The sequence below is a fragment of the Narcine bancroftii genome, chromosome 1, assembly GCF_036971445.1.
Source record: "Narcine bancroftii isolate sNarBan1 chromosome 1, sNarBan1.hap1, whole genome shotgun sequence".
Classification (NCBI taxonomy): Eukaryota; Metazoa; Chordata; class Chondrichthyes; order Torpediniformes; family Narcinidae; genus Narcine; species Narcine bancroftii.
The window spans coordinates 206188991-206210570 of NC_091469.1; the positions used below are offsets into that span (position 1 = coordinate 206188991).

The 21580-nt window shown below is 43.6% G+C and overlaps 1 protein-coding gene across 5 annotated transcripts; it reads left to right on the top strand.

Moving 5' to 3' along the window:
* Positions 1 to 1965: 1965 nt before the first annotated feature.
* pdcl (phosducin-like) lies at positions 1966 to 20741 on the top strand. Of its 5 annotated transcripts, none has more exons than XM_069889305.1 (5): positions 2054 to 2204; positions 14035 to 14114; positions 16156 to 16356; positions 18234 to 18415; positions 19023 to 20741. In XM_069889305.1, exons 3-5 carry the CDS (start codon positions 16194 to 16196, stop codon positions 19569 to 19571), a joined length of 894 nt encoding a protein of 297 aa, XP_069745406.1. In that variant the 5' UTR covers positions 2054 to 2204; positions 14035 to 14114; positions 16156 to 16193; the 3' UTR covers positions 19572 to 20741. The 5 variants fall into 5 exon arrangements, with proteins under 5 accessions (XP_069745389.1, XP_069745406.1, XP_069745416.1 ...); XM_069889315.1 differs by having other exon boundaries at positions 14035 to 14075; XM_069889288.1 differs by lacking the exons at positions 2054 to 2204; positions 14035 to 14114 and adding an exon at positions 1966 to 2047.
* The last annotated feature ends 839 nt before the right edge of the window (positions 20742 to 21580 follow it).

Genomic DNA, 21580 nt, shown 5'->3' on the forward strand with positions numbered 1-21580 from the left:
TTTTCTTTGGTGCACCTCTGTCACGGTGGCCAGTGGAGAGCTCGCCATATAACACGATCTTGGGAAGGCGATGGTCCTCCATTCTGGAGACGTGACCCACCCAGCGCAGCTGGATCTTCAGCAGCGTGGACTCGATGCTGTCGACCTCTGCCATCTCGAGTACTTCGACGTTAGGGATGAAAGCGCTCCAATGGATGTTGAGGATGGAGCGGAGACAACGCTGGTGGAAGCGTTCTAGGAGCCGTAGGTGGTGCCAGTAGAGGACCCATGATTCGGAGCCGAACAGGAGTGTGGGTATGACAACGGCTCTGTATACGCTTATCTTTGTGAGGTTTTTCAGTTGGTTGTTTTTCCAGACTCTTTTGTGTAGTCTTCCAAAGGCGCTATTTGCCTTGGCGAGTCTGTTGTCTATCTCATTGTCGATCCTTGCATCTGATGAAATGGTGCAGCCGAGATAGGTAAACTGGTTGACCGTTTTGAGTTTTGTGTGCCCGATGGAGATGTGGGGGGGCTGGTAGTCATGGTGGAGAGCTGGCTGATGGAGGACCTCAGTTTTCTTCAGGCTGACTTCCAGGCCAAACATTTTGGCAGTTTCCGCAAAGCAGGACGTCAAGCGCTGAAGAGCTGGCTCTGAATGGGCAACTAAAGCGGCATCATCTGCAAAGAGTAGTTCACGGACAAGTTTCTCTTGTGTCTTGGTGTGAGCTTGCAGGCGCCTCAGATTGAAGAGACTGCCATCCGTGCGGTACCGGATGTAAACAGCGTCTTCATTGTTGGGGTCTTTCATGGCTTGTTTCAGCATCATGCTGAAGAAGATTGAAAAGAGGGTTGGTGCGAGAACACAGCCTTGCTTCACGCCATTGTTAATGGCCCCTCACCCCAAGTCCAAAGCCCGCTGCGCAGCTCAGACGGCAAAGTCCTCCTCAGCGACAAGATCTCCATCCTCAACCGATGGTCAGAACACTTCCAATCTCTTTTCAGTGTCAACCGCTCAGTCCAAGATTCCGCCCTGCTCCAGCTCCCTCAACAGCCTTTAAGGCTAGAGCTGGATGAGGTTCCCAGCCTGGAAGAGACATATAAGGCAATCGAACAACTGAAAAGTGGCAAAGCAGCAGGTATGGATGGAATCCCCCCAGAAGTCTGGAAGGCTGGCGGCAAAACTCTGCATGCCAAACTGCATGAGTTTTTCAGGCTTTGTTGGGACCAAGGATAACTGCCTCAGGATCTTCGTGATGCCAGCATCATCACCCTGTACAAAAACAAAGGCGAGAAATCAGACTGCTCAAACTACAGGGGAATCACGTTGCTCTCCATTGCAGGCAAAATCTTCGCTAGGATTCTACTAAATAGAATAATACCTAGTGTCGCCGAGAATATTCTCCCAGAATCACAGTGCGGCTTTCGCGCAAACAGAGGAACCACTGACATGGTCTTTGCCCTCAGACAGCTCCAAGAAAAGTGCAGAGAACAAAACAAAGGACTCTACATCACCTTTGTTGACCTCACCAAAGCCTTCGACACCGTGAGCAGGAAAGGGCTTTGGCAAATACTAGAGCGCATCGGATATCCCCCAAAGTTCCTCAACATGATTATCCAACTGCACGAAAACCAACAAGATCGGGTCAGATACAGCAATGAGCTCTCTGAACCCTTCTCCATTAACAATGGAGTGTACTTAATAAGGTAAGATAAAGATACATAACGAAACGTTTCAGGCTTGAGCCCTTTATCAGGGGATGGATAAAATGTTACAGCTGACCTTATTAAGTGGAAGAGCAGGCATGAGTGTTTACTCCTGTTCCTATCTATTGTCATTTATAAACACAAGCACGACTATTCCAATTACTCAGGAAGTTCATCCAAACCCACCCATTCCCGCCCCTCCCTTTCACCCGGGCACCGTCGACGTCACTAGCCCACCCTCACGCAGCCCCGATTGGTTAGAAAAGCAAAGGCAGCCGCGAGCTGATTGGTCAGGCAAGGACATCAGCCGGGGCGGTGTCACAATGAGTGACGTTTGACAGTGCTGGAGCGGACCTGGCGGGCGGTAAGGAGAGTGGTGCGGGGCCCGGTCGAGCGCGTCCGGGGAAACGGAAGCGTGGCAGGACGTCCGGGACTCACCCGGGGAAGCCGCCGGGCGGTGTTGGCGGCCTGGGGAGGCCGGGGCCACGGGTTCGGAGGCCGCCTGTGTGGAAGGGAAGGCGGTAAATCTGGTTTAAAGGCCTATCCCGGCTCGGTGATCATGGGTCAGAGCAAAAGGTGGTCGGCTCGACCCCTGGGAGCCAGTGTGTCCATGCAGAGACTGTGGAGGGAGAGGAACGGGCCATTCACCCTTCATTCTAGCCCAGGCTCGCCTGACCTGCAACATTCTCTGGCTTGTTTCAGGTTTTCAGCATCTGCTGGTTTTATTTGTTTTTGAATTGGATTTGACTTGCTAGTTGTGTACGGGAAGCCGATTAGACATATCCTGATCTGTATTAGTAGTGTTGATGACAGATAGCTTTATCTCTTTGGATATTTTGGCCTGATACAACCACATTCATACTATGGTCAAGAAACCAAACCATTTCCTCTGATCCCTTACTATGTTTTCGGAGTGTTATAATATCTTGCCCACAACATGGTACAAGAACAGCTCTGCCCCAGGCAACAAGAAATTGCAGAGATTTGTGCACCAGCTCAGGCTGTCACTCAAGCCAGCCTCCTCTCTTCTGACTCCTGCTGCTGTGAGGAAAGTAGTCAACATGCTAGAATACCATAGGTGTATTGAGGGTATGGTAGCCAGGGCCCCTCCATAAATCTTCGTCCGCGAAGCCAAGCCAAAGAAAAAGCCAGGGCACATGAAGGGGGCACCACTGACCTCATCTCACCTGCCCATTATTGAACTCCAAAGAATCTGACAAAAGAACTACGGGGTATGGCGACGGTCTGAGATTCATTAATGACTTTTGTCACATTTTGCTTTCTGATGGAAATCCCAGCTCCTGCCAGAAGGTCCTGCTCCTTCCTGGAATTTCTCGTGGCTGAGCTTCAAAACTAGCCCTATTGTATGTGAAAAACGGCCAACTGGCAACTTTAGTCATGCTTTTTTTTAATGGGGATTGCGCCACTGTGGAAGGCGGCGCGCCACTGTGGAAGGCGGCGCGCCACTGTGGAAGGCGGCGCGCCACTGTGGAAGGCGGCGCGCCACTGTGGAAGGCGGCGCGCCACTGTGGAAGGCGGCGCGCCACTGTGGAAGGCGGCGCGCCACTGTGGAAGGCGGCGCGCCACTGTGGAAGGCGGCGCGCCACTGTGGAAGGAGGCGCGCCACTGTGGAAGGCGGCGCGCCACTGTGGAAGGCGGCGCGCCACTGTGGAAGGCGGCGCGCCACTGTGGAAGGCGGCGCGCCACTGTGGAAGGCGGCGCGCCACTGTGGAAGGCGGCGCGCCACTGTGGAAGGCGGCGCGCCACTGTGGAAGGCGGCGCGCCACTGTGGAAGGCGGCGCGCCACTGTGGAAGGCGGCGCGCCACTGTGGAAGGCGGCGCGCCACTGTGGAAGGCGGCGCGCCACTGTGGAAGGCGGCGCGCCACTGTGGAAGGCGGCGCGCCACTGTGGAAGGCGGCGCGCCACTGTGGAAGGCGGCGCGCCACTGTGGAAGGCGGCGCGCCACTGTGGAAGGCGGCGCGCCACTGTGGAAGGCGGCGCGCCACTGTGGAAGGCGGCGCGCCACTGTGGAAGGCGGCGCGCCACTGTGGAAGGCGGCGCGCCACTGTGGAAGGCGGCGCGCCACTGTGGAAGGCGGCGCGCCACTGTGGAAGGCGGCGCGCCACTGTGGAAGGCGGCGCGCCACTGTGGAAGGCGGCGCGCCACTGTGGAAGGCGGCGCGCCACTGTGGAAGGCGGCGCGCCACTGTGGAAGGCGGCGCGCCACTGTGGAAGGCGGCGCGCCACTGTGGAAGGCGGCGCGCCACTGTGGAAGGCGGCGCGAACAGGCCACACATTCTTATTTCCTCACCCCCAACCTACTGGGCAGGAAGTACACGAGTTTGAAAATGTTTCAAGGACTAAGCCTTTATTGATGTATTCAGAATGGTGAACTGACCTCATTAGTGAAATGTTGAAACCATCAAGATTCCTTTATTGTCATATAATAAAAACAGATATAATATTACAAAGAATTTGCTTTGGTCTGCTGTAGAGCAGACAGATTCATTATCCACGGAAATTACCTGAAGCACATCTTACGGTCAGAGAAAGAGAAGCAAAAGATCGTCGTCTCAAGAGTCACCAAGTGATCTTGGATTTGCCTCCAGCACTGCTGCAGCCACACAAAGTCCAGTCCAAACCATCAGCAACTTGAGCTCCAGATCCGAGCCTCCCAATACGACCAGTGCCCTCAACAACCTCTCACACTACAGTTCTGATACCTGGTACCCCTTCAGCCAGTGTCGAGCCAGCCTCCAGCCGTCTGCCGCCTTGTGTGAATCTCTCAACAGCCTGTGTTGGTTCCTCACCTTGAGTCGCCAACGGACTGCTGCCTGTTTGTGCTTCAACTGCAGAACCCCATCACTGTACTGTCTTTGATTTTTTTTTTTTCTGTGCAACATTATACTCAGCGCTCCTGTTTTGTATTGCACTACCTATGGTACTTAAGTATTTGTTGACTTGCTATCGCTAATTTGGAAATACAATAATAATTCAAAAAACACAGGAACAATACCTTTGTTCCACAATGTCTGTGCTGACCAAAATGCCAATTTAAATGAATCTCATCTGCCTGTAAGTGGTCCATATTTCACTCCCTCTGACTTTTGATATATCTGTCTAAATGCTTCCCAGGGCAGATTATTCCAAAACTAGAGGGACCCAGGGTAGACTATTCTGAAACTAGAATTGGGTTTGATGCGAGGGGTGGCAAATTTTAAGGGAGACCTGACAGGCTACTTTTTCATTCAGTGGGTGGAAAGAGCTGCCCAAGGAAGCTTTAAAAGTAGGTACAACTGAGGCGTTCAAAGACATTTTGCTAAATGTATAAAAAGGGCTGAGAAGGATTTGGACCAAATGCAGGCAAATGGGACTAGCCGAGAATGCACATTTGGTCTGCATGGACATGTTTACCCAAAGGGCCTTTTCTCTGCTGTATCTCCTTTTACCATTTCTCTGCCATGTAAATGTGCTTTAAACTTTGCCCCTTTCACCTTAAAGCTGTACTCACTAGCATTGGACATTACAATCTACCTAATTTTTATTTCATAATTTTATATACTTCTATCGGATTGTCAGTCAACCTTTGCTACTTCAGAGAAAACGATCCATTTGTCCAACTTCTCCTTGAAGTTAACACTCTCTAATCCAGGTCACATCCTGGGTATATACTACCTTCAATTCTGCTTGTGATGCTGCTTTCAGAGCGCTTTGGACCCACACCAGGATTCCTCTGTATGTCAATGCTGCAAAGGGCCTTGCCATATGCTCTATTTTGATTTCCCAAAGAACAATACCTCACATTTTTCAGTGTTAAACTCCCATCTGCCATTCTCTGCCCATATTTCCAATTCATCTCTATCAATGCAATTGATTCTTTGCTGCCCTCTAAATAATCTAGTTGGCATTCCAAGTGTTCCATGAGCACCTGGTGATGGGCACCTAATGCTGATCTTGTGAGTGGTGCCAGATTTTAATTAAGACAAATAAAAGGAAGTCTCCAGAGTCCACATAGTAACAACCTCTGGCCTTGCTGCAAACAGGTGTGCTCTGTTGGAGTGAGTAGGTAGTTGTCCCCATGGAATGAGCGGGTGTTTGCTTGTACTTGGGATGAGGAAACAACTTTATTTTGCATGTTATTCTCCAGATGGCTAATGTTCATCCTTTTGCACATTATTACATTGCATGCAAAAAACTGAAGGAACAACGAGAGCAAGTTTGGGTGTAGATTGTACTCTGAGTGGACCATATGAAACTTCTGATACAATTCTTTGAAAGCATTCTCTTATTTTCTGATTTGGTTTTTAAACCAAAGTCAAGTTCTGACTTGTGCAAAATGTTAAATGTAATTGACTGACAGTGATCTCCACTTGGTCTCCATCTTTGTCTCCTTTTCGTTTGGAAACAGTGGATCGTGACAGCAATCTGGTTTAAGCACTAGTGAAAAAAAAATTGCTTTTCAGTTAAAAAAAATTTAGTCTTGGTGACTGTAACTGGCTGTTTATTGATTTAGCGCAGTCATTATCTGACATTAATAAAACTACAGTAATCCCTCTTATTGTCACGTCATGTACTTGTGAAGATGAAACATGCACCAAGGACCTGTAGTATTTGTGCAAAACAACACAGATTGGGAAGTATATGATAAGGGATCAAGCTAAGGTTGTGGAGCAGGAGAGAAGAGATCAAATATTGTGAAAGGGAGGTTGGATAGTGCATCCAGAATGATGAAGGGTTTACGTGCTGTCAAAGGAAAACTGATTCCAGTGGAATACGGCTGGTCACCAGAGGCTCAGATTTTGAATTAATCAAAGGCGGTAATGAAATAGTCATGATGTAAAATCCAAAAGATTGAAAGACTTTTGGAAGAGACTTCATAATTTTCAAAAAGAGAAAAATATATTTTTTTGGCAAAAGGCAGGAAACTAGTGAACCTTGAATGAAGGCAACAACACTATGGGTTTAATGATGAAATAGATTTTGTCAGCCATGTTCTCAAAATCCAAGGGCCGTGTCACTGAGGAGCAAGGTTCTGTTGTTCGTTACAATGGAGAAAGATCATTCTCAGTATATACATGGGCAAATGATTCCGTCTATGTCATTTGTTTCCATGTTATCAGTGCTTCAGCGCTTGACGTCTTGCTTTGCGGAAACTGCCAAAATGTTTGGCCTGGAAGTCAGCCTGAAGAAAACTGAGGTCCTCCATCAGCCAGCTCCCCACCATGACTACCAGCCCCCCCACATCTCCATCGGGCACACAAAACTCAAAACAGTCAACCAGTTTACCTATCTCGGCTGCACCATTTCATCAGATGCAAGGATCGACATTGAGATAGACAACAGACTCGCCAAGGCAAATAGCGCCTTTGGAAGACTACACAAAAGAGTCTGGAAAAACAACCAACTGAAAAACCTCACAAAGATAAGCGTATACAGAGCCGTTGTCATACCCACACTCCTGTTCGGCTCCGAATCATGGGTCCTCTACCGGCACCACCTACGGCTCCTAGAACGCTTCCACCAGCGTTGTCTCCGCTCCATCCTCAACATCCATTGGAGTGCTTACACCCCTAACGTCGAAGTACTCGAGATGGCAGAGGTCGATAGCATTGAGTCCACGCTGCTGAAGATCCAGCTGCGCTGGATGGGTCACGTCTCCAGAATGGAGGACCATCGCCTTCCCAAGATCGTGTTATATGGCGAGCTCTCCACTGGCCACCGTGACAGAGGTGCACCAAAGAAAAGGTACAAGGACTGCCTAAAGAAATCTCTTGGTGCCTGCCACATTGACCACCGCCAGTGGGCTGATAACGCCTCAAACCGTGCATCTTGGCGCCTCACAGTTTGGCGGGCAGCAACCTCCTTTGAAGAAGACCGCAGAGCCCACCTCACTGACAAAAGGCAAAGGAGGAAAAACCCAACACCCAACCCCAACCAACCAATTTTCCCTTGCAACCGCTGCAATCGTGTCTGCCTGTCCCGCATCGGACTTGTCAGCCACAAATGAGCCTGCAGCTGACGTGGACTTTTTACCCCCTCCATAAATCTTCGTCCGCGAAGCCAAGCCAAAGATCAGTGTTTATTTCATTGCTTTTTTTAAAATATTCCTATTGTTAATTTTGTTTAATTGGGTTATTTGATATTGAGCTGGAAGATTACTATGCTATTGGATGCAATCTTTCCCCATGATTCTACTGTCTTTATATCATTTGTTCAATTAAAGAAATTATCCACTGGATGGCATGGTTAACGTAGCAGTTAGAGAAACGCTGTTACAGCACCAGTGATTGGGATTTAGGTTCAAATCCTGCGCTGTCTGTAAGGACTCCCTGTCTCTGCATGGGTTTCCTCCCACCATTCAAAATGTACCAGGTATTGTAGGTTAATTGGGTTGCAAGGGCTCGTGGGCCAAAATGGCCTGTTACCTTACTGTATGTCTAAGTACTTTCTTGATGCTTTGTTGAGTTGAAAATGGAATTAAACATTGCAATTATCAGAATCAGAATTTATTGTCATGAACAAGTCATGAAATTTGGTATTTCTATAGTTGTGTATTTGACCTTATTGTTGATGAGACAATTAAGTATGATTAAGCCTGGACATTGTCCTGAGGAACACCTGTAGCAACATTGGGATAGGCAGGTGTTAATATAAGATGTTCCAAACTGACCTGTCTGGTTCTACAGTCCCCAGACCTAGATTTCACTCAAATCAAAGCCTTTTCATCCATTGTACTGTCCATTGTGAGCTGCACTGATTCTCAGTTGAGCAATAACCTCTCATCTCTTTTGAATCCATCTGTCATCTCACCCTTCTAAATGTTCATAATTTTCTTCTCCCCTTGACCTTTCAAGGTCTCTGCTCTCCTTATGATTGTGAACTTTTGCAAATTCTTTTGCCTTAAATTTGAAGTCCCTGACTAAGCTTCTCTGGATAACTTCATGCGTCTTCCCTCAAGTTTTAAAGAAAATGTTACATTTTAAGGTGAAAATTTTCAATCATTGATCTAAAATCTCCATCAATGGATTATTGTTTAATATTTTCTGTTTGATAATGTGCCATTCACTATCCCCAAACAAATTCTGTGGCTCTCTTCCAAGTTTCCAGAGCAGAGTGGTCAGATTGTCATCGTCATTTGACTCTGAAATGACATATCGTATTACACATTGGCGGTAGTGAACCTTGAATGAAGGCAACAACACTATGGGTTTAATGATGAAATAGATTTTGTCAGCCATGTTCTCAAAATCCAAGGGCCGTGTCACTGAGGAGCAAGGTTCTGTTGTTCGTTATTCTATGTTCAACAATTTTCAATGACGGGAGAAAGAGATAACAAAGTAATCCCAGAGGAATAGCGTCTTCCAGGCTTTTTTCCACCAGGTTGTCACAATACTGGAAGATTGGGGAGGTTAATGTCATGAGAATGTTAATGGGACTTGAATAATGCACTGAGGTTGAATAACTGTTTTTCTGGAGCATTGAAAGGTGAAGAAGGGAACTTGTAAAGGTTTATAGAATCATGAGGTGTGTGGATAAGATAATAGTAACATTTCTTTTTCTAACCCCCCCCACCCCACCCTGCCCCACTAGGGTAGGGTATATAAAACTACAGTGCACAGATTTGAAGTGAGAGGGGACCTGATAGGCACCTCTCTCAAACAGAGGGTGGTGTGTATATGAAATGAGCTGACCGAGGAAGTGGTAGAAATAAGGACAATGTAACAAAATTCTCCACCATTTTACAGTAATCGCCATATTAATTCTCACAGATACTGTACCAATATTATTTAGCAGGAATGGAAAACCAGTGAAAGGGTCCCTGACCCTGAATATTAACAGGTTTCCCTTCCACAAATGCTGCTTGACTGGTTGCTTCTTTCAGTTCATTTTGTTTCTATTCAATTTTATTCAGTATTGTGCTTGGTTCCTTATAGTTGAGTTTAAGTGCCATTTGTAAACTGATGTGGGAGACATTATTTATATGGGATCAATATGTGTTATTTTGATTGGTCTTTTTCTTTGTGTTTTGCAGCAAAGCTGGTTCTGACAATTTCCAGAGCTGGGACAGGATATTGAAATGCTTTGTGCATTTACTTTAATCCTGGCCATCTGTGCATTGGTTGATGGATTAGAAGCCTATCCTCTATAATTGTTCTCACTTAGCCAGATTAAATCATAACCTTTCTCCAAGTACATCTAAGGCTGATGCATTTTAAAATGCTGACATTTGTTCAAAATATAGTCCTTTTATCATTGAATTCTGACAATGCCGTCAATATAGTGCAAATTCATGGACCAAGTCAAGGGATGGAGATCGGAAAATTAGGGTGTCAATATGAAATTCTGCTATTGCAATTTAAAGTAAATTAGTGTCTATGCTAAGATAACAGAGAGAGGAATTTTATGTTTACCAATTTTTTTTTGATGGAATTGTAATTGAATAGGAGGTTATGTGAACAAGATCGAGGTTCCTGGATGGTATGTTGCCTTCCAGGTGCCAGTGTCAGGAATGTCTCAGAATGAGTCCACAGCATTCTCAAACGGGAGAGTGAGCAGCCAGATATCATGCTCCACGTTGGTATCTATGACATAGGAATAGGGATGAAATCCTGCAGTGGAAATATAGGGAGTTAGGAAGGATCCTAAGAAGCAGGACCTCAAGGGTGATAATCTGGGGTTTGCTGCCTGTGCCACATGGCATTGAGGATCAGGATAGGAATTTGTGGGAGATGAATATGTGGCTGAAGAATTGGTGCAGGGGGCAGGGGTTCAGATTTGTCGTTCATTGGGATCTCTTCTGCGAAAGATATGACCTGTACAAAAAAGATGGGCTCCATCCAAACTGGTGGGCAGGTTTGCTAGAGCTACTGGGGAGAGTTTAAACAAGTTTGGCAGGGGAATGGAAACAAACATTTGAGTGCGGAGGATAGAGCAGAAGGTGGAAAGGATGATGCAATGTGTTATGGTTTGTGAGGAAGGCCATCAGGGGAAGAAGCATAAATGTTGTCAGTTGGAGGGTTTGAAATGTGTGCATTTCAATGCAAGGAGTATTGGAAGTAAAGGAGATGAACTAAGATAATCTAGGATCAGTAGGTGGAATTACGATGTGGCCATTACAGAGACTTGGCTGACACAAGGACATAATTGGCTGATGCAGGTACTGGATTTAGATGGTTTAAAAGGGATAGAATGGGGGAGCAAAAGAGGGAGTGAGTAGCATTACACTTGCAGAAAAGGCACTGTGGAGGGAATGTCTACTGAGTCAGTGTGGGTGGAAGTCAGAAATAGGAAGGGAGCAATCACTGTACTGGGAGTAGCCTTTAGGCCCACAAATAGCCCTTGGGACACTGAGATAAGTCGGCAGATTTTGGAATGGTCCAAAAATAATGGTCATTGTTATGGGAGACCAACTTCCCGAATATTGACTTGCACTTCCGTATTGCAAGAAGGACAGATGGGGCAGAAAGATTCCTGACACATTCCCCAATAGATGACCCCTGCAGACTCACAGAGGAAGTGTTACTTCAATTGGAAGGGCTGTTTGGAGCCCTGAATGGTGTTGAGGGAGGAAGAGTGAGTGCAAGTGGAGCATCTCCTATGGTCATATGGGTAGGTGCCAAGGGGATGATTGGTGGGAAAGGAGGGGTGGATGAGGAAATCACAGAAGGAGCTGTCTCTGCAGAAAGCGGAGGGAGGAGGAGAAGGGAAAATGTGTCTGGTGGTGGGATCACATAGTAGATAGTGGAAATGGCAGAGACTGGTGTGGTAGGTGAGGACAAGAGGAATCCTCTCTTTATTGCATGTGGGGGTGGAAGGGGCTTGGGTAGAAATGCAGGTAATGGAGGATATGTGGGTGAGAAGCGTTAATAGTGGTAGAGGGGAAGGCACATTGTTTGAAAAAGGAGAATATCTAATGATCTGGCATGGAAGAACTCATCTTGGGAGCAGATGTGTTGGAGATGGAGGAATTAAGAATCCTTACAGGGTGTGAAGAGGTGTAGTCAAGGTAGCTGTGGGAGTTGTTTGGTTTATAGAACATGTCTTTTGAGTTTGTCTCCCGTGATGGAGATTGAGAAATCGAGAAAAGGGAGATTGTTACTAGAGATGGACCAAGTGAGGTCTGGGTGGAAGTTGGCAGCAAAGTGGATAAAGTCGACAAGCTTGTCCTGAGTGCATGAGGCAGTACCAAAGTAGTCATCAATGTAGCAGAGGAAGAGTTGAGGAGCCTTGCCTGTGTAGGCTTGAAACATGGACTGTTCCACATAGCCAACAAAAAGGCAGGCATAGCTGGGCTTGTGTGGTTATCTATGGCTAGCTCTTTGACTTGGATAAAGTGGGATGTCAAAGGAGGTTATTGAGGGTGAGGACAAGTTCTGCCAGCCAGAGGGGAGTGATGGTGGAGGGGGACTGGTTAGGTCTGTTTTGAGGAAAAAAAATGAAGGGCTTTGAGGGATTCGGTTTGGGGGTGGGGGTGTATAGTGATTGGATGTACTTGAAGATGAGGTGGTCGTCTTCAGAGAAATAAAAGGTATGTGAAGTATGGATGTAAAGGGGTGGGGAGGGGAGATAAAACGGAGTTGGCATAAGCGGAGACCAGTTTGATGAGGCAGGACCCCACACTATCTGAGGGGTCTTCTGGGACAATTGGGTTTGGAGAGAGTACGGGGAGATTTACCAGGATGTTGCCTGGATTGGAAAATGTCTTGTGAGACAAGGTTAGAGCTAGGCCAATCTCTTTGGAGTGAAGAAAGATGAGAGGTGATTTAATAGAGGTCTACAAGATTATGAGAGGCATAGATAAAGTAGCCAGCACCTTTTTCCCAGGGCAGAAGTAGCAAACATCGGGTAAGATTTTTACCCAGAAGTTGTGGGTGCCAGGGGTGGTAGTGGAGGCTGGAATAACAGGCATTTAAAAGACTTATCGACATATGCATGAAAGAAAAATCGAAGGTTGATTTTCTTGGTTGGTATATATGGGTTGGCAGAACATCATGGGCCCTTCAATATTTTTCTGCCTTCACTGACATTGTGGGACATTAAAACAATTGTTAACTTTTTTTCTCCACAAATGCTTCCAAAGCTGACTATTTCCACCAATTTGTTTTTAAAAATAATTGTCCAATCAACTACCTTTCTTCTCCCTTGATATCATTGTTTGTGTTGTAGCAAGTCCAGAGAATGTTAGCTTTGGGAGAATCAGTCTGCAGTTCACAGTGGAAATGGAAGAAAAATGCTCTCACTATCAGGGGTGTAAATTAATGGGTGTAATTTGGGCTTCATGGAGTCGAGGGCCGAAATGGGCTGTTACTGTGCTGTATGTCTACTTTTTTTTTTAAAATAAAAAAAAAGTCGATAGAAAGCTGATGTTAATGCCAACAAATGACGAGACATTTAAGTTTCTTTCCACATTCTACATGACTGCATTATTATGGGAATGTTGACTCTGCATTTTCCACTATCTGAGGGGTATTGGTTTGTGCATTCTTTAGAAATTTCTGCATCACCTTCTGTGAAGTTGGCTCTGTAATGTTGTGATCCTGTTTTCTGAGAATTTTTTCCCATCCTAGAGAGGCAAGTGACATTTTTCAGTTTGTTAGTGTCTAATACTCCAGTCATTTGCTTTTCCTCTTGTTACTTGAAGCCAACCTTGGACCAGCACTGCAAGCTGAGATTTTGTGCATTAACCTTTAGCATGGTTGCTCATTTACATTTAATGTCTCAAAGCTTTGCAGCTTGTTCGATAACATTTTGAGGGAACGAAAAGCTCCAAAATTTCAATACACATTTATTTATAGTTTTAATTCCAAGTGTTGTGCTTGAAATTAAACTCCCCTCCACTGGTCTGCAATACATATGAGCCAATTAAGTGCATGTTACAGATGTGTGCATATCTGTATTTAAATATTTTCCATCAAAACAAAATAGATGGAAATGTTTTATTTATAGTTTGTAGAGTGTAATGTGTTTTTGTCATTGATGCTCCAATTAAAAACTTGTAGGTTTGAGAAAGAGTAAGCCTCAGGTGATTATCCTTATGACTCCTCTCCAGTTTGTTTGGTAGTGATTGTCAGGATTTTGGTTCAGTCGCACTTTGGTTCTGATTCACAGACCTTCCCTGGCAACTGAGGAACTCTTAACACTGGTATGAAATGGGGTTTTGTGATATGACTGAATCTTTTCAAAAAGGTATTATATTTTGACCATTGTAATGGTTTATGACATTGTCAATTTGCAATCAGTATTATCCTTGTTCAAATGCAGCGTATGGTAACGGTTGAGAGCTGTATAGATGAACAATGATTGGAAGTTTTACAGATGAATAATTGAAAACTTTCTTTCATCTCTTACTAGATTAGACTGCATCACTTTTCCCACTGTTATACTTGCCACAGGTATTTTGGTTCCTTCAGAAACTGGCAATTATTTCATTGGTAATGTTTCACTCCATTCATTTCACTAACATCTGCTACTTGATGTCGGTTCAGAGTAAATTTCAATCAAGCCTTTGATTGTTCGGCTTGTTTCCTAAAAAACGACATGACTTTACTGGACACTAGGTTGTAGCACGAAATTGAGCATTACCGCAAATATTCGAGTATAATGCGGAAAAAAAAATTCTCCCCCTTTTTCCCCTCAAAAATAGTAGGGGGGGGGGCCGCATTATACACGGGAGTAAAAATTTTTTTTTAAATTTCTGCCACTCGGGCCGGAGAGACTCAGGAGGGTGAGGGGAGGGGGGGGAGTCATGAGAGACGCCAGCGCGACTCAGGCGGGTGAGGGGAGGGGGGGGGTCGTGAGAGATGACATCGCGAATCAGGCAGGTGAAGGGAGGGGGGCTTGTGAGAGACGCCAGCGTGGCTCAGATAGGTGAGGGAAGGGTGGTCGAGAGAGACAGCAGCGCGACGTGGGCAGGCGAGAAGCTGGAGAGACAGCAGCGCAGCTCAGGCGGGTGAGGGGAGGGGGTCGTATTATACACGGGGGTAAAAATTTTCCCCTAAAAAAAAAATGGGTGGGGTCGCATTATACACGGAACGCATTATACACAAATATTTACAGTAGTTCCTTAATGGTCTTCCTTTTATGAAGCAAATAATCTGTTAGTGATAGCAGGTGTGTCAATGCAAAATTCTGAGGAAAGATTAGAAGAAAATTCAAAATATTAATTCTAACCTACAGAAATGAACACTTTGATGAGAGCAGAAGGCTTCTGACATTGCAATGCTTCACTAGAGTGCCAGCCTTGATTCTGCACTTAATTGCCTAGAGTGAATTTAAATCCACAATCTCTGAGTCTTGTTCAGGATTGCTACTCACCAAGTTGGTAATCACACCATAAAGAAGGGACAGAGAAATTGGAATAAGGTCTACATTTGGAATTCAATCTTTGTGATAAACTTGGTTCTAATATCTTTCAAGAACTTGCCCCATAATCAGGATCGCCGATACATATCGGCAGAAATGTGAGATAGAAGGCAGTATTCAGTGGCCCTCAGTTCGAACACCAGAAATGTTTGTCATGTCACTCAACAGATGTTAATGGTTTCTGGCAATACCTCTGACTTAAATAGTGCATCTTTTACAGAATGGAGGAAAGGGAGAAGGTGCATTGTATCCATAGGCTGGCTATAGGCAAAGATATACCATTGCGTAGACAGATGATACTGTTACAATTATCAGGCTGGCATTTAATATTGAGGGCCGAGTATATATTGCACTTGTGGGAAGGGGGAAGCAAGGTTTATTTTAGTTTTTGTTTTATTGTGACTGATTTAACTGCTGAGAGCATTTACAAATGAACATATTTACTTTGTGTAATTTTTTTTGGTGAAATGTAGAAGGGATAATTTAATTTTGAAGGTGATTATTGATCGTCACCTTTTTGACAACACAGGAATATATAGTTGGGTTAATAACTGCCAATGTGATTCTAGAGCATGTGATTCACCCTATGCATTTTTGTTTTGGATAGGAGTTTGGTAAAATATTGAAATAATTCAAGCCAATGCATTCAACATTACTTAGAGATGGGGGACCTGAGCAATGTTTTATGTGCGTTCCTCCTTTAGATCCTGATCTTTGAACCAGATGTAAATCATGATGGATTTATGAGCTTTCTCCTCAGGTCCTTCTCAGTTTTAATGTTTATGACTAGAAATTCTGCCATGTCAGTGTAATTGCCAGCATTTTTTTTTTGTTAATAAAATATTTCTTGGCCTACTTGAGAGCTCAATAATGAGACTTGATATAACCTTTTGAAAGCAAGTTTACCAGAAAAATATTTTTAATCATAGTGTGATTGGTCACTTTCTATTCAGACAAAATGTAACTACTATTTAGTTTATTAGTATAAGAATTAAGCCTGGTATTAATGAATGTCATTTTGTGAATGTCGAAGTTGCTGCATCAGGAACTGTTGGAAGGAGCATGAATATTTGAGCACATTTCCTGAATTGTCCCACTCTTTCCTTCCAGTTTATTTTTGACAAGTTTGGTTAGAATTTCTAGTCACAATGACTACCTTGGATGATAAGATCCTTGGAGAAAAGCTGCAATACTACTACAGCAGCAGTGACGATGAAGACAGTGATCGCGATGAAAATGAAGATAAGACCATCAAAAATCCTGTGATTTCTGGGGCTGCCGAGGTCAGAGAGCGGAGTGCAATTAACACAGGTACTGATTGAAAATAAAAAGCAGGTGAAACTGAGGTTGTCAGCGTATTCTGGATTAATTGTTGTAAAACACTTTTTAAAAATCTTTCAAACACTTTGTTATATCCTATGAGCCATTCTAGATTATGTCCAAAAAGTTTCAAACTAGCATGTTGCTCCAGTAATCATTTAAAACACAATGTTGAATTTCCAGAAAATAACTTCTCCATTGTAAAAAAAAAAAAAATGGTGGAATTACTCTGGATGTAGTTGTTTGGAGAAGCAATGTCGTATTTCAGGTCTTCCCCTGGAGCTTTAACTCGTCTCTCCACAGATGCAACCTGACAGGCAGAGTGTTTCAGTACTCCTATTTTAATGTTTCAGATCCATAAGCTTTCATTAGAATTTTTGATGTCAAGTTGATCTGCACATTAAAATGCTTCTCAGTACCCATAGGCAGGAACTTGTATGAGCCTGTGATAAACTGAATGCCAGACCTGTGTTATAGCCAGAGCAAGCAAAACATTGTTGACAAGAATTCAACATGGATGGACCACAGTTTTAGCCATTTGTTCTATATACCATTAGTTTCTTTCCACTCTGAGCTCATAGGTAGTAGCTTAGAAACTTGGGCAGTCTCCTTTGTTGCATTGTTCATTAATGTAGATTTGATCATTTTGAACTGCTCATCTCCATATTCGGAACAGCTTTTATTTTATTAATCAAAAACCTTGCCACTTTTATTCTTTTGTGTTTGATTAAATGTGGCATTTTTTTAAAATGGAGACTTTTGTTTTCTGAATTTTGCTGCAAGCCTCTTGAACCTGTTGTCAGATAATTGGGATCAACCAATATGTGTAGTCATTGGATCCCACTGCAGTTCATTGTCACAATGAGTTTAGTTTGTAAATAAATTTGCAAATTAATGAACTGCCCGGCTCTTTAAAACATACTTAATGAAATGGCCTTTGATTGTAGATTTAGCTAAAATGAATTTTCCAAGCTACTTGTCAAAAGGATTTGTTAACCTCTTGAAATAATGGAGCTACATTTAATATAGGTTACAGCACAGAACAAGCCCTTCAGCCCATGATTTGTACTGACCTATGTAAACCTACTCCACAACAATCTAGTCCAGTGGCACTCAACCTTTTTCTTTCCACTCACGTACTACGTTAAGTAATCCCTATCCCATGATTAGTAAGGGATTGTTTAAGGTGGTATGTGAGTGGGAAGGGAAGTTTGAGAATCACTGCTGTAGACCCAATTGTTACTGAAATATTTTGCTTGAGAAAAATTAGCCTATTTCCTTTGGAGTTATGAAACCATGCACATAACGAGTCAATTAGGTATGATTAAAACAGTGGTTTCCAAACTTTTTCTTTCTACCCACATACTACCTTAAGCGATCCTTTACTAATCACAGAGCACCCATGTCATAGGAAATATTTAAAGTGGGATGTGAGTGGAAAGAAAAAAAGTTGAGAACCACTGATCTAGTCCTTCCGCACCTCATACCCATAAACCCTCTATTATTCTTACATCCATGTGACTCAGAGTCTTTTAAATGCTCCTATTGTACCAATCTCCACCACCATTCCTGGCAATGCATTCCAGGCACCCATCACTCTGTAAAAAGAAAAAAAAACTTGCCTCTTTTGTCCACTCACCTTAAACAGATGTCCTCTAGTATTTGCAGGAAAAAGGTGCAGGTTGACCACGGTGGAAGCCCCCCCGTGATCTTGTATACCTCATACACATAGCATATTAATAATGCTCTCTTGATAGTTTCTAGATTGTGGTGCTGTGCTCTGTAACAATTTGTTGAATCTAACCATCCAGCTAGGGCTACTGTTTCTGTTTCAAAACCTGCCTTGTGTCGGGTCTCTCTGTGTACAGGCCCTAAAGGAGTTATAAATGATTGGCGCCGGTTCAAGCAGCTTCAAACCGAGCAACGTGCAGAGCAGCGGCGTGAAGTCCAGAGGCTCATCAAGAAGCTATCGATGAAGTGTAGATCTCACCTGGATGAACAGAAGGAAATACAGAAGCAGAAGGTGGTCCAGGAGAAGATCAACGGAAAGGTTAATGTATATTCCAAGCTCAATCCAAAGCCAAGTGGAGCATTTGAAACAAGTCATAGAAGTGGGCGCTAAGGCATTAAAATCTAATCAAAATGAAATATCTGCAGTGAAAGGTCACTGTTGTAGATTAAAATTCTGATTTTAAGGAGGATTTATTAATGAAGGTTGATCTACATTTAACATTTAGATTAAATGGGTTAACATAAAATGTACTTGAATGTCAAACTGAGCGGGATGGTTAGCATAGCAAAACTCTTTTTACAGTGCCACTAGCCCAGGTTCTCATCTACCATTGTCTTTTGGAGTTTGTACATTCTCACTGTGTCTGTCTGGGTTTCCTCCCATGACCCAAAGACACAAGGGCGGGGTCAGTAGGTTAACTGGTTGCAAGTGTATTTGGGTGGCACAGGTTTGAGGGCCGGAAAGGCCTGTAACGTGCTACATCTCTAAATTAGGTTAAATGAAAAACCTAATTTTTTTTAACGGATATTCTAATTGGTTATTTATTGACAAATGCTTTAATTGCTTGCATTGTTACCAAGTGCCTGCTAGCAGTGGTCAGTCTAAATGAAACAAGTTGTGCCATAATGTTTTGCTAACTTTGCAGATGACGATGAAAGAGTGCAATATGTTGCGTGCACAGGATGATGAAGTGTTCTTGGAGCAGTACCGAAAGCAGCGAATGGAGGAGATGAAGGAACACCTGTACAGCGGAAAGCGCTTTGAACAGGTCTATGAGTTGACCAGCTCCCAGGACTTTCTAGACACAATCGATAAAGAGGAGAAGAAAACTCTCATCATTGTTCATATCTATGAAGACGAGCTGCCGGGCTGTGAGGCCATGAATGGGTGCCTGATATGTTTAGTCTCTGATTATCCGGTAGTGAAGTTCTGCAAGATTCGCAGCTCTGTGATCGGAGCCAGTGCAAGGTTCACTGACAATGCTCTCCCCGCTCTCCTGGTTTACAAGTGTGGTGACCTGATTGGTAACTTTGTGCGCATCACTGACCAGCTTGGATATGACTTTTTTGCTGTTGATGTGGAAGCATTTTTGCGAGAATATGGGGTGCTGCCGGAGAAAGATGTGGTGTCTCCCACATCCATTAAAAGTGCCTCAGTGTCTCGCAGCGATGATAGTGACCTGGACATTGACTGAGCTATAATCTTGTGGAGTGGTCCAGGGCAGTCAATGCTGCAGCTTAGTTTGTTTCCCGTGTCACTTCCCCACAGCCTGTCTTTGAATTAATTCATTATCTGGACTGCCAGTGGTGCTTCTTTATATTTACATTGATAAAAGTAAGCTGAGAATATTAATCAGATCAGCGCACACTTTTCTGGGTCCAGGTGATTTTTTTTGCCTCTGTGACCCTGTAGGTTTAGACGTCAACTTTCCATTCCTCTTCCTTCCAACCAGCCCTTCTCTCCAGTCATCACACCTTGAATCATTCCAATATTGTAAACAGCAAATACTTGCTTTGGAATGGTTCTAAGTTGACACTGACAAAGTCAGGCTAAACACTGGAGCTGCGTGAAATGTACAGTTAGACTTGCACTGAGGTTTGCAAATAATGAAAATGAGAAAGCTAATTGAGTTTGTGACCATCTAATTTTATCTGCTCAAGTGTATTTTTCTGCAGCACTTTAAATGTATATTCCAATTTTTTTTCTCTGAATTCATCTTTATCAATAATATGTTTTTTCCCTCCAAAATTTTACTAGTTCAGATTTAAACCAATTGCTACATTTTCCAATGAGTTCTTGAACAAATCTGTCTGGATCAGAGGCTGCTTCTGCTTGTAAGGATATTCCTGGTTCTCTATTAGAGGGAACAAATTAAATCCTGACCCCAATTTTGCCATGTAACTCTACCTCCTTTGTTTCTGCTCTGCCAATTTCTTGGTGCTTATTTGCAAGGCCCTAAATTGTAATGAATTTGTTTTGTAGTTTTCCACTAGTTTACATTCTGAAGCTGAAGAATTGCAAGCCATGTTTCACTGTTACCAAAAACACTTTATTTACTTTCTGCTAGTCATAATGAAGCAAGTTTGTTATATATTGTGTTTGTCCTGAAGATTTATGTAAATCTAAGCACCAATGTTAGCTGTACAGTGTTTTGTGAATTACTGGCATGGTAGCTGAGATTTTATAGGCTGTTTTAATATTTCCAAATGAATAATAGTTATTGTTCATCAAGAAATGTCATTCCAACTTTTGTTATACTGCTCTTGAGACTGATAGCACTGCATTTTCAGTAATGATATTTGCAAAGGAAATGAATCACTATTTCCCACTGTTTCATAATCTAATAAAAAGGTAGTTAAATGAACAGCTTTGTTTTTAGTATCATTGCAGTGCTTTTGAAGTTTACAGACTCTGTCTAGTTTTCCTATGTTACCATATGCACTGGCACCAATATGAGGAGGATTTAAAGTTTATTTTCCAGCAATGTTTTACTCTTCAGCATGAGAAGGTACACAAGATGTTCCTTGGGCTCAACAACTTATCCAGAAGGGACTAGGGCAGAGGCAAAGAGATGACCCGATAGAGATGTATAAAACCAAGTCACAGATGGGTAGGTGGTCAGAATCATTTTCCTATGGGGTGTCTAAAACTTGACAGAATTGGTTTAAGATGAGAGGGGAGAGGTTTAAAGGAAATCTGCAGGGTATCTTTTGCACGAAAAGTAGTTGGTGTCTGGAATGAGCTGCCAGAGGTAGAAACAGGAAGGGCATAGATGGATATGGAATCAATGTAAGTGTTGAGTATGGACAGGCATGATAGTAGGTCCCTGCAGATAATTGTAGAACAGAAGGTCTTTGGAGGACAGGTACATTGTTCCCTGAAAGTGGATTTGTAGATAGCATAGTGAAAAAGCTGTTTGGCATTACTGCCTTCACTGATCAGTACATTAGGTCCAGAAGATGGGATGTGATGTTACAAATCAATGAGATTGAATTTGGAGTACTGTTCGTTGTTTTCTAGGCTTGTGCAATCTAGCTAGTACCTCCGGCGTAGATCTGGTCTTCTGATCACAGGAAGGATGTCATTAAGCTGGAAAGGGTGCAGAAAAGATTCATGAATGTGTTGTTAGGTTTGGAGGGCTTTTGTTGTAAGGTAAGGCTGGCACTTTCCTCCCTGGAGGGTAATTATGAGGGTCGTGAATAG